Raw genomic sequence first — 13,526 nt, forward strand, 5'->3', positions numbered from 1 at the left:
AAAGGTGAAAGGTTCTAGACCTCATTGCTAATTCCCTTGAGTCATTCAGTCCCCAAAGCTTCAAGCACAGATGAGGAGGCCGGTTTAAATAGTTGAACTAGTGCAATACTAATGGAGAGTGAAAGAACAAATCCAGCGATTCTGCTGTTCACGAGTCACTAAAGCTATGTACCAGCTGGTGTTAAAATGTTTACAAATGACAAAGCAAGCCCCTGATAATGATCATTACTACAGGGATTTCTTAAATAATTCTATTGTGTTTTCTTACCTCTTTTACCATTGATTTAATAAGCTTGTTTGCCTCTTGTAAGTCATCTGGGTTTTTGCTTTTTAACAGTTTGGCTAAAAGCTGTAAGAAGAGAAGAGAACTTTTTAGGGAAAAGTAGCCTCTTAATAAAGGGAGGCAGAAGGATCATGTATCCAATGGCTGCTGCACTGGAGAAAGGGAAGTGGACAGTTCAGAGAAAGCAGACTTAGGTCAAAGCTTTTTCAGCTACAGTAACTTCCTTAGGAGTCATTCAATGGGTTTGCTATTTTGTTTTTTGTTAAATTACCAGATTTTCATTCATGTACAGTACAAGCACATTGGGATCTTGGAGACTTTCTGATACTAGACAAGAATTCCTCCCGGTGCAGAAAGGTGAAAAGCTTTTCCTCTCCTCCATTACAGCAGTTGGAAAGCGACTTAACTAGAAATGGCCAGACAGTGACAACACTGAGATGGTCTCTAACTCAGGATTTCAACTCTGAGTCTCCAAGTGGTAAGAATCCAACCCACAGTCCAAGTGAAATCAGGCCCATATACCAGCAGATTAGAGCTGAGTCAGAGCACTTCCTTATACTTTAAGTTGTTTTGTTTTGTTGGTGGGTATCAAGATTCCAGCCTTCACTTTACCTTGGATTTCTCCTCATCATCAAACACAGGGTTTTTGGGGCGAGGTGGTGGAGAGGGGATCAGAGTTCTATCCACTGGAATTACAGGGTCACACATAACAATACCTGAGAAGAAAGAGAAACAAAGTAGGTTTGTACATGCAGTCACTCAGGATAGTGCTAATATCTGTATACAGGCAGCACAGAGAGGGTGCAGCACTGCTGTTCACATACTGGGTTCAGAGGGAACATGCAGCCCAGCTCTTCGAACACTGAGATGGAAGGATATTTCAGTGAGGATTAATACAGCAGCAAAATCCCTGTGCATGTTATCTGGTGAACTGAGGGATGTTTTCCTTAGGGAAAGGCCAACTCTCCAAGGGTTAGTTTGCCACATCCTTACAACCCACATAATCAATAGCTCTCCACTCTGGGTCTTTCTCCTTTCACATTGGCCTGGGAACCTCAATGTAAGGCCCCATGTAATCCTGCTTTATGCAAATCCAAAGCCATGTATATTTTTAGCATAAGGGAAGCAGAACAGACAAGCAGAGAACAATAATGCAGGATGCGGTATCCACAGACTCCGAGCCACTAGTTGGAGAAAGGATCAAGTTTCACAGCCAGGCCCCACCACAAAATCCTTAACTTTGCATTATACTCATAGAGGCTTCCAAAGGCAAACTCTTTGTGCTGAAGCTATGAGCGTCTCTTCTGACCACTTTAGGCCTTGCCTATGTGAAAAAGATGCTCTTATTTTGGTTTAAACCAGGCTTGTTTAGTTTAAATTAATTAGGAATCAATTTAAGCTAAATCAAGATAATCCACTCAAACTAAAATAAGAGCGTCTACACAGAGGTTTGCACTAACTAAATCAGCTTAAAAACCAATTTAAGTTAAACCAGTGTAAAATTCTCACGTAGACTTTTCTAGGTCTTTTCTACCATCTGATTGAACAAGTCCTGCCCCCAGATACAGGCTGCTTTCTTGACTGACCCCACTTTGTGACATTCCTGCTTAAACATGTAGGGTGCAGGAATGCACGAACGAGAAGCTGCTTCCCACCTTGTCTCTTCAGCATATGGTAGGCATCTTTGATTTTGGATTCCTCTGGCAGTGCCACTGTCCAGCTGTACAGCAACTCAATAACTTTGGTTTTCACCTTCTCCGAGACTCTGTCTCCCAGGTACTGAGGGGGCAGGGGGAAGAAAGGAAAACATGTCAATCTCTCTCTCTCTCTTTGTAAAAAAAAAACAACAAAACAAAAAAAAACCAACCCAACCACTCAATATGGAAATTCATTGTGTGCTCATTAAAGTCTGTTTTCATATTAGATGGGAGTATGAATATCCCCCTGTATCCTGTCTGTGCTGATCTGGGATACAGTTTTGTAACACAGATGGCCAGGAGCACTCATCACTAACTACACTGATAAAAGATGAAGTTCACCACGACATAAACTTCCCTTACCTCTTTAAAGTAATATTTACATTGTGTTTCATGATAAAACATCATCTTGTCTCCACCTGTCTGAGACAACATGAGCCAAATTCAGTTTGGAGTTATTCCATGGCTAAATGGAATGCTCTGGGCCCAGTCCTGCTCCCAGTGAAATCAGTAGGAGCTTTGCCAGTGACTTCAATGGAAGAAGGATCAAACCTCCTGTTAGTATCCAGTTGCTTTTGTCATAAGAAAATGATGGTGATGATAATACTTTGCACTGACATCACCTTTCACCAAAGAATCTCAAAATGCTTTCCAAACATGAATGAAGCCCCATAAGATCCCTAAAAGGTATGTAAGTATTACCCGCCTGCTACACTGATGCACAGAGAGGTTAAGTGACTTGCCCAAGACAACACAGCAAGTCAGTAGCAGACCCAGGAACCAAATCCAGGAGCCCCAACTCCTAGTCCCTTTCTCTAACCACTGAATTACGATTGCTCCCTGCTGATGATCATGTTTAAACAAAATGAGTAACACATGGTCTAAAAGTGCTTGCACCACATTAAGGGAATGAGCAATGCTAAGTATTGCACAAGCAATGAGAAACAACTGCTGCTTGCTGAGAGAACTAGTAATCACAGTGCAAAACACCCAGCAAACAAAAGCTACAGACTAATTCACACAGTGAGCCAGATACTGTGCTGCACACTTTGGGAGCTACTTGTGGTTTTAGAAAGGCCAGACTGTTACAAAATAGGTATAGAAAATAGCTTAAAGACTGACCTTTGGAGACACAACTTTTATTAACTCGTTTAAAAACCGAAACTTCCCTACTTCATTATGAAATCTTCTCCCACAGTTCTTCATACAAGCTTCCAGCACCTGTGTTCAAGCAACAGAAACAGGTGGTGAAATCAACACATCCCAAACCCAGAGAAATAACACAGCTGGTTTCTTCTAAGGGAGGCCCCAACTAGAACAGGTGACAGGTAAGGGTCACATTTCATTGAGATAGAGGAACTTCCACCCAAGGACACAAGGCTCGAACCCCACTTCTTTGACTGTGAAATTATCGAAACAGGTAGCTTCCCCAATCTCGAGAGAGCATGCTGAGGAGCCCTCTCCTGCGGAGGGGTGGCAGCGGTGGGAAAAAAAAAAACCTCCCTGAAGGTAACAAACCAAAGGACCTAGAGTGAAACTGAGTTTTTCTGGCTCCAGTACAGTTAGTAAACTAACTCCATGCTTCAGTTACATGAGTCAAGTATCCTTCTTTCTCGGTCTTCCTCCCCTTGCAGAGGAGGAGAATTAAGGAGTTGATTGTGTCAGTTTCAGTGAGCATGGGAATGATGGTACTAGATAACCCCACTGAACAGTAGGGATCGCCCCCCCATAAATTCCTCATTGAAGAGCCCAACTGGGCTCTGGGCTTTGAGAGAGGAGATAAGGACTACCTACTGTCAAGGCCTGGACTGCCTCCCATTCCTGGGGTGACTGGATTTTATGAGCCAGCAGTCTCACCGCTATCTGTGGACTGAAACAAACCAAGGTGCCACATTATAAATAAAACAGACACAGGGATTTTAGGACTTTCTAGACTTTCACAAAATCTTCTGATTAGACAAGTACGGTATCACAAAATTAAAAGGAAATGCCACTTTGCCCTTCTATAGCTTTACATCTTCAAAGCACTTTAACAAAATAATCCTTACAGCATCTATGTAAACTGGGGTGTTTACACATGTAAAAGGGGAACATGGTCTAGTGCACATGGTCTGGGCACAGGACTGGTAGCCAGGAATTCCTGAGATCTAATCCTGCTTCACTGAATGTTTCATGGTGTGGCCTTGAACCTTCTCTGTGCCTCACTTTGCTTTGTCTGCGGTAGAATAATACTTCCCTACTTTGCAGGAGTGCCATGACCCATGAGGGTTCATTAGTTATTGTTTATAAAGTTTTCTAAAGATGTAAAGCTTTATATCAACTTGTAAATGGCTTAGTCAGAATGGAGAACACTCAATATATAAAAATTGCAGCCAGGGAGGTGTAGGTTGGACATTATCCTAGCTATCATGGTAGTTAAACACTGGAATAAATTGCCTTGGAAGGTTGTATACTCTATCATTGGAGGTTAAGAGCAGGTTAGACAGGCACCTGTCAGGGAGGGTCTAGATAAATACTTAGTCTTGCCTTGAGTGCAGGGGACTGGACTAGAACTCTTGAGGTCTCTTCCAGTCCTATGATTCTATGAAATATTCTATGAAAATGAATGATAAGGATTATTATCCCCATTTTACAGATTGAGAAATTGAGGCAGAGAGGTTAGGAAAGATTCCCAAGGCCAGATAAGCAGTTAACGTCAGAGGCAGGTTTAGAACTCATGTTTTCCTGGCACCCAATCCTGCGCTCAGATCACGTTGTTTTTCAAAGAAAAGAGGAAGAGGTTTGCTATATGCTTCCACATTACCCTACTTCCTTTATGTTCATGTTTTCCTTGTAATATCAACATACTTTTCCAACATAAAACATCAACAGCTGGACATAAAATTTTGTTTCAATTGAGAATGTTAAAATACAATACTAAGTCTAACTGACTTGGAACACACACCCTTCAAGTTCTTTGTTGATCTGGTCACAGAACCCAATGATGTACTCCCAGTCTTCTTGCCTGTTAGACGGGTTGGTGGCTTTATCTTTAGTAAAAAAAAAATAAAAACAGAGAACACATATTACCAAAACACAAGAAGCAGAATAACTGGCCTTTCCGAGGGAGAAGCGCCAACTGCCACCCATCAAAATTGAGAAATGAGTTCACAATTTCCATTCCCATATATCTGTGGGTGCTCAGTCAGGAAGGCGTGTCAAAGTCAAGTCAGGCCACCCAAAATTAGCAAAACACCTAACACAGTTTTCTGCAGAACCAGGCAATGAAGCTCAAGTACTTACAGATTCAGTATTTTCTAGTTACTGAATAGAAGAGAACAACCTCACAGTCGTACCCCAGCTAGGCAGGCTTGCAATGTTGTCTCTCTCCTCTTTGCCCGTTTACTTAGGGCCAGAGCCTTCAATCCTGTTGTATGCTAATCTCCCTTTGCAGTCACTGGGAGTTTTGCATGTGTACAAATTGCAGGACCTGGGGTTTAATACAGTACATAGATCCTTTACCTTTGATGCCTTGTTCTTGGAATACCACAGAATTTATTAGATGCCTTTGCATTTCTTACTGGAAATGAGATTCACAATCCAGTTTTCCAATACCTTACTTTGGGATACTCCCTAGCTCACAAAGAAGCAGGTTGCAGAATCCTGAAGCTATTGAGATCTATTTTTGTTAAGAATTTATCTGCTCCGGATAAGTCAACTCAGATACAGTGACCGAGGCTCCCGCTTCAACCTAATTTTACAGCAGAGCCAACTGAGGCATGACTGTAGTCGAGCGGAAATTTGTTTGTTATAGGGGCAGCAACAACATGCTGCAGTTTTGCATTACCAATCCGGACTCTCTCCGTCCCGCAATGACTAAGTTATCAACAGCAGGAATCAATACCAAGGAAGAGAAATGTGTTACAAATCCAGCTGAAATACCGCAAATCAAACCATAGTGAAAGTATGTAAACATGCATGTATTGTAGTCTTAAATGCAAATGTAAAAGAATAAGTTTAAGTGCACACTACTCTACAAACTGTCATTAAATATCAGCATTAATTTAGAAAAACACATCCTTCCACCAGTCCACTGCCATAAATATAACAATTGTCAAACTACTGCACTGAAATGTCTGTTTTAAAGTGCATCCAAACCCTCTTGCTGTTGTATTCCTACAGTTTCAGAGTAGCAGCCATGTTAGTCTGTATTCGCAAAAAGAAAAGGAGTACTAGTGGCACCTTAGAGACTAACCAATTTATTTGAGCATAAACTTTTGTGAGCTACAGCTCACTTCATCGGATGCAGTGAGCTGTAGCTCACGAAAGCTTATGCTCAAATAAAGTTGTTAGTCTCTAAGGAGCCACTAGTACTCCTTTTCTTATTCCTACAGTGTTTGCTTGGCTTTGCTTTCCCCAGAAAAATGCTCCCATAATCTCACAGGCCCCAGTCTTGTGAGATGCTCCACATATGCGGATCCCTGTGCCCAGGCTGAGCCCCAGTGGCTTCTATGGGACTCTGGGAGAGCAAAAGGGCACACACTACAAAGCTGCTTCCCTTAGTCTTTAAATTAAGCTACCGAGCTTTGTTTTAAACTCAAGAAAGTTTAATTAAAAATGTAGTGCCATGTATTTGTTAAACACACTAAAACCTTATTACCATGCCCTTGATTTCTAAACACCATGACAGCAGCATGAAAAACCAGGCTTACAAAACAGCCTGTTATCTTCATGTAAGCAAAGCAGCATTCTGTATGGCTCTGTGTTCCAAAGCACCCTTCCATTGCTAGCGCCACCAGCTTGTGCTGCTCTTTGCATAATGCAGACTTAAGAAATATACAATGGGATGTACTATTATTACCAAAAAAACAACTAATTCCTTTCAATCAATGGACATTTGGGTGGCTGCGCAATCTGACACCAGGAGGGAGATCTGGTCTGGGCAATGAAACATAAATGACATTTCCACGGTAGTCACTAATTTTAAAGCTGCTCTGCTTTTTAACTCGAATGACTTCTCCCAACATCTCTTAGAATCTCAGAGGGTTGCATATTCTCAGTTTAGGCTTGGAGTCACCTCACAAGCCTTGTTGTTTTATACTCAGAACTCTCATGATAGTCAATTCCAATAAGAAGAGACACATTATTAGGGGGAGATTACATTCCATATACGGAAATCACCCCTTACAAATATCAATGTAATATCTGCATATCATCCTATTTCAGAGAAGTCAACATGCTCTATCAGAAATTCTGTCCTGGCCTGGAGAGTGAAATCCTCTGTCTACAGAGCAGGTAAAGTGCAGGCAGCAGCAGAACAAGCTTCCCCACATTGCCTCATTAAGGTGCCTCAACCATGATCTGGAAGGGTCACCTCTAGGAGGAGAGATTTACTCCTCAGTGTTCTCAGTCCTTGGCCTCTCTGTTAATACTGCCAAACAAGGATCCAGTTAGCACCCGTTGTGGAAGCAGGTTTCATGTGAACACTTGGTCTACTAGGACACAAACTAAAACTTATCAGCTGATTTCACATCAACCACTGAACAGCCCTCGGTACATCTGAACCAGCACCTAGAGGAAAGGGCTCTATAACACATTACCAGAATCCCATCACCATCCAGTCGCTTGGCTTTTAGACACTGAAACATTTGAGTCACATCTGACGGTATAATAATGTTATCTCATACCTGATCTGAGTGTCAAAGCCACTCAGCATTCCTTTGCTGTTCTAAATCCTGAAACACTAAAGAGGTGACACTCAGCTGTAAATCAAGGGTGCCTATTTCATTTATATAACAATGCTTTTGAACCCTGGGGAACAGAGAACTTTAATTGTCTAATGAATTATTCATATTTTCACAGTTTTACTTCTCTGTTGAAAGAAAGAAAACTTACAAACCAACATTCTAGATGCCCATTACCAGACTGAGGGCCTGAATTGGGATCCTCAGCTCCTAGCAGCTGTATGTCTGGTGTTCTCACTCTGTCTGTATCCCAGGTAGAATAAGCAGAATGCTAACTGATGATAACATAGAAATAGTTGACAGCATTTACACACACACACACAGATATAGTAGGTTTTATCCCTCTTTCCCCTCCCTCTTCTTAGATTATGAGCTCTTTGGGGCAGTACACAATATATTTACTATATGTGTGGACAGTGTCTAGCACATCATGGAGGTAACTATAATATAAATAAGCTACCTTGTATGTGGGCATCAGACAGAGCAGAGAGTGTTAAGTAAAAGGATCCAGCTGTGTGGGAGCAACTGAAATTCATTTATTAACCTCCTTCAGCTAAGGCTGGATGTGGAACCGCATGCAGGGAGAGAAAGAGCCCTGTCATCCCAACTGCCAAAAGTGGGAAGGGAGAGAGGATAAAGATGCTGGGTCATCACATACTGAAGCACATCTCCTGCTGCAGTGTGAGGACTGGAGGATGAGATTACTCTGGCCCTGTGACTCCCATTTGATGACAGAATGGCTCTGCCACTCAGCTGAAGGGCAAGTGCCATTGATTCAGAAAATTCCTGGTAACACAAGTCATGTTCTGTCCTTTCCTTGATGTGGGAGGTTGGTCAATACTGCTGTATGGATTTTGCCCCTTCCTTCAGTAAGGACACAATGGGTACAAATCTTCTAGCTTAGCGTCTGACACAACACTCTTTTTTATAGAAAGTTATCAGAAAAACAATCTAAGCCAATGGTTCTCAAAGCCGGTCCACCGCTTGTTCAGTGAAAGCCCCTGGCGGGCCGGACTGGTTTGTTTACTTGCTGCGTCCGCAGGTTCAGCCGATCGCAGCTCCCACTGGCCGTGGTTCACTGCTCCAGGCCAATGGGGGCTGTGGGAAGGGCAAACCTGCGGACGCGGCAGGTAAACAAACAGGTCCGGCCCACCAGGGGCTTTCCCTGAACAAGCGACGGACTGGCTTTGAGAACCACTGGTCTAAGCAGTTCCGCTTCCTAACCAAGTTTCCCACTCCCATAATCACACAATTACCATGAAGTAATGAAGAGTTATACAGTGTCACACATTCCCCTCACCTTTATCCAACAGAACGGCCAAAAGGCACCAGGTACCTCTCCTGTATATCTCCATTGTGACCTTTTCCTCCCAAAACTCCACTTCCCTAAGGGAGGGCGTGTCATTTGGCAAAGACACCCGGACTCCCCGCACTAGCCCACATACATTTCTTCAATGGCCAACGGAAAATAAATTATCTGTGCTCCTCTACAATGGGAGGATTCTATAATCAGCCCAGCATGAGTCACTGTACCAGTGATCAAGCATAAACGTATTTTTTTAAATTAGGAAGCAACATTCAAGTCTTATATCTAGTCTTGGCATATTCCATTTTCATTTTTGTTGATAATTTAGATGGATAATATGTTTATTTTTAAGCTTTTCTATTTTTATTGATTTAAATGTTCACACCTGTGGGAAATTATGTGGAGGGTCAGAAAATATGGGTCATCAGACAATAATTATTAAAAGACAGTAGACACTGCCATTCAAAAATATAAAGCTTTAGAATTATTAAAATGCAAATTTTCAATATCACATGTCAAAATACACAAAGTAAATGTCCTTAAATCAAACTCTATTAAGTTCTCAAGCAGTGTTTTTCTTACTTTGCCTCTCTGTACATTTCAATTATCATCCATGGAAATATTTTTGTCAGTTTGTGCATGTGAGGTGAAATCGACATTTACCAATAAAAAACAGATTCTTTCAAGCCCACTTATGTCCCATGAAAAATATGCCCTTCCCTCAGCCCCCAATCAGGCTCACGGAAGTTAGTGATATGGCCTATCTAGTTGTAAGTGACCAAGCCATAGGATATCCGGTCCCTCAACTTTCACTGTCTTAAAATTCAAACTATTGGGAAACTTTTCCTGCTACTCAACCTAAAATTTCCTTCATATTAGACATATTTTCATACATGAGCTGTATTCCATTAATCAGTTCTCTTTGGGGAGAGAAAGAGAGAGAGACTGGGTGTTTCTGATTATGTCACTGGCTATAATTAATACATTGCCAGAAAGATACTGACACATTGTGAGGAGCTCACAAGATCAGCCAAAATAATCAGCAGGCAGGCAGAAATGATGTATAAGAAAAGACTAATAGCTAAAAACAACTGACATAACTACAGAGATAGATGATAACATTCTACACCTATTTGAACAGTGTAAACACCATGCTGGAAGAGGAATTATTTAAGCTAATGTATGGAAATACAACTAGGAGTAATAGATTTTAGATTGTAAACTCTATAGGGTAGGGACTATGTTCTGTTCTACATTTGTACAGTACTGGACCCTGGTTGGGGCTTTTAGGCCCACTGTAACACAAATAAAGAAAGAAGTGGGATGAAATAATGAAAGGGAAAAATCTAGGCAGTAAGATCTAGTGGCTAAAGGAAGTGGTGGAAGCCCCAGACCTTGGAACATTTGAAAACAAATTATTACCATTATTATTATTTATTTGTATTGCAGCAGCACCTAAGAGCTCCAGTCATGGACCAGGACCTCATTATGCTAGACGCCTTACGAACACAGGACAAAAAGACAGTCAGATTGGACAGAATAATGTACAACTGGGAACTGTTCAGCACTGGCTGGGAGATGGACTAACCAAGACTTTTTCTACCTTAACTTTCCAGGATTCTGTGACTAGAGAGTGACTTGCCCTTAAAGATATGATTCCAAATACTGAAGTCTGTAACAGTTCCTGTTATAAAATCTTTTTAAAAGACAAACTCTATTTATTTCATCTGAAGCCTGTAACTCCTACTGTGAAATGATAGCTCTGAATAAGGCCTGGGTTTCCCATGACAGTATAACGTATCAGAGAGACACAGTCGGTGAGGTTGTAGCTCAAAAGCTTCTCTCTTTCACTAATAGAAGTTGGTTCAATAAAAAATATTACCTCACCCACCTTTTTTCTCTGATATCCTGGGATCAACATGGTTACAACAACACGTATAAGGTATGACTGATTTAATGGAGAAATTCCTATAGGTGTGGACTAAGACAAATAGCACATTGTAATTGAAGCGAGGTCTCACATTCAACTTGGTGGCATTTCTCTGTCATCTATCTATTACAATAACTTTGAATGGTGCACCTGATCTATTCCAAAATTTCAGGGAATGTTCTAGGCATCAGTGGGCAGAATCCTATTGTTTTAGGTGAAAATCAGAAAACTGGAAGCGGAAATGGTAGGCACATGGAGCTCCTTCCGGCTAGTCAACAGACCCAGCTGCTTCAACCACCTCTGTAATTGTCTATATATCCAAGAACTAGTTGATGACACCAATTAACACTTTCCAGCAAAACTATCTCCCCCATCTCATCTCTGCCCATCCTTCCAACAGAGTTTAACATGTTGACACCCTGAATGACTTCCCATTCCCTCCCACAAAGAAATAATAATGGTGTGTAGAAGGGCATTATAAAGGAACACAGAGCTCCTCACATGGAGGGGTAGGGGGAGCACACAGAGCATTTAGTATGGGAGGGCAGAATGGGGGAAGGGGACATAAAGACCGTGGAAATTGGAGGGCCCACAGAACCCCTGCTATAGTGGAGAAAAATGGGGGACAATGGTCTGGGGGGAGGATGGACAGACAGAGCCCCTGACATGTGGCTGAGGGGGCAATGAGGGGGGACACAGAGCTTCTGTCACTGGAGAAGAAGAGGGCCCCAGTCATGGGGGCAGAGGGAGCACAGGAATCTCTGGCATAGGAAGAATGAGGGAGTATGGGGACACACACAGAGCTCCTGGCAAGAGGGGGTTGCAGAGAGTCCCTGAAATAGAGGGGGGTGGGAAAGCAGCACACAGGGAACCTGTGGAAGGGAATGGAGGAATGCAAGGAGCTCGGCTTACAAAAGCTACAAAGTGTGTGGCCACCTAGTACAGTATACTTTGCATATGAGAATCCAAACCACAGGAAAATTTAGAGAAGAAGTGAATACTGACCTTTTATAGCCAAAGAACTGGTAGTTTGGAGGAGGTGGGGAATGAGTAAAGAATTTCCCTGGTTCACAAATGAATCACCAAATAACAGGCCAGACCTGCTGCTGCGGCCACTGCAACTGCAGCTCTGGATTTCTGCTTCACTCATGCAGTCACGATGAGCACATTGAACACTCAGTTGGACAAGTTATTGGTGGGGATATTTTTGAGAGGAGAATCATTCCTCCAGTGTGAATACATAACAACGCGTCTCCCCTTCCGCCCCAGCTCTAGCAGAGAGCCAGTCTACAGAGTCAGTTCCTCCTTGGCATTACCCCATAAGCAGGCAATCCCCTTTAGCAACAGGGATGGGCTACACAGTTGAGCGGAGGAGCAACAGGAAGTCAGTGGCAGGAAAGGGACAGGGAGTGAGTGACAGGGAGGCAGACAGAGAATGGGAAAGAAAGCCAGGCAGTGAGAGAGAGAGCAAGCCAAAACTGAGTGGGGCGAGTAGGTGGAGATAGCCAGCAGGCACTGGGAGAAGAGGGGACAGGCACAAGACAGGTCAAGTACATACTCAGAAATTATCAGACTTTCAATTTAAAAGCAATGAGGAAAGACTGTGCATGACTCTAGGTGGGGGCTGGAAAGGGGAAAAGGCAGCAGAGACAGCATCAGGCTATTAGATAACCTGACAGGGACTCAGAAATGGGCAGTAAGGACAAACAAACACATGGGATAAAACCCAAATGCACTGGAAAGCCCTATTCCAGGCAGATGCTTGGTACATTGTTTATAAAACAGCTAGTATAATAATAATTGCATACATAATCATTTCCCTTTGCAAGAGACCAGAAGGCTCTGTCCATCTACACACAGAGAAAACACCTCTATAGCCCATCATGCTGCTAAGAGTATTTTTTCATGTGAGCTGGTGGAGGTGACAGAAAGTGGGTGGAGGGGGCATGGGCACAGAAGGGGAGAGGGAACTGGATATGGAGTGGGAGGGCATGGAGTGGGCATGGGAGCATTTGGCAGAGGGGGAGACATAAGCAGAGAATGATGGATATGGGGGCAACAGGGGCATGGACAGGACGGGGGGGGACACGGGGGCTTCGACAGGATGGGGGACACGGACCGGGGGACATGGACAGGACAGGGGGACACAGACTGGGGGACACGGGGGCATGGATCAGACGGAGAGACACAGACAGGGGGACACGGGGGCATGGATTGGACAGGGGGACATAGGAGCATGGACAGGAGGGGGGGGCACGGGGGCTTGGACAGGAGGGGGGACAAGGACCGGGGGACACGGGGGCATGGACAGGACAGGGGGACACGGTCAGGGGGACACAGGAGCATGGATAGGATGGGGGGACACGGACGGGGGGACACAGGGGCATGGACAGGACGGGGGGGACACGGTCAGGGGGACACAGGAGCATGGATAGGATGGGGGGACACGGACGGGGGGACACAGGGGCATGGCTGGGGCAGTGGGCGGCAGACAGGGAGACATAGGGATGAAGGGGTACTGATGAGGCGGAGGGCTGTAGACAGGTCACCGACGGGGTAGAGTGGGGACTGGACAGGGGGACATGAG

The 13,526-nt window shown here is 43.5% G+C and overlaps 1 protein-coding gene across 3 annotated transcripts in view; it reads right to left on the reverse strand.

The window, feature by feature from the left end:
• Positions 1-13,526, reverse strand: part of GGA3 (golgi associated, gamma adaptin ear containing, ARF binding protein 3) — a 36,750-nt gene that overhangs the window by 22,983 nt on the left and 241 nt on the right. Inside the window, exons 1-7 of one of the 3 annotated variants that reach the window (XM_074970896.1) lie at positions 11,945-12,330; positions 4,925-5,009; positions 3,775-3,850; positions 3,103-3,201; positions 1,939-2,062; positions 896-999; positions 269-349 (exon numbers count right to left, since the gene is read on the reverse strand). In XM_074970896.1, the coding sequence (XP_074826997.1) occupies positions 269-349; positions 896-999; positions 1,939-2,062; positions 3,103-3,201; positions 3,775-3,850; positions 4,925-5,009; positions 11,945-12,089 (714 nt within the window). In that variant the 5' untranslated portion in view covers positions 12,090-12,330. Of the gene's footprint in view, positions 1-268; positions 350-895; positions 1,000-1,938; positions 2,063-3,102; positions 3,202-3,774; positions 3,851-4,924; positions 5,010-11,944; positions 12,331-13,526 lie in introns of those variants that run through there. The other 2 variants (XM_074970894.1, XM_074970895.1) reach the window with 2 other exon arrangements.

Source organism: Natator depressus, chromosome 14 (genome assembly GCF_965152275.1).
Source record: "Natator depressus isolate rNatDep1 chromosome 14, rNatDep2.hap1, whole genome shotgun sequence".
Lineage (NCBI taxonomy): Eukaryota > Metazoa > Chordata > Testudines > Cheloniidae > Natator > Natator depressus.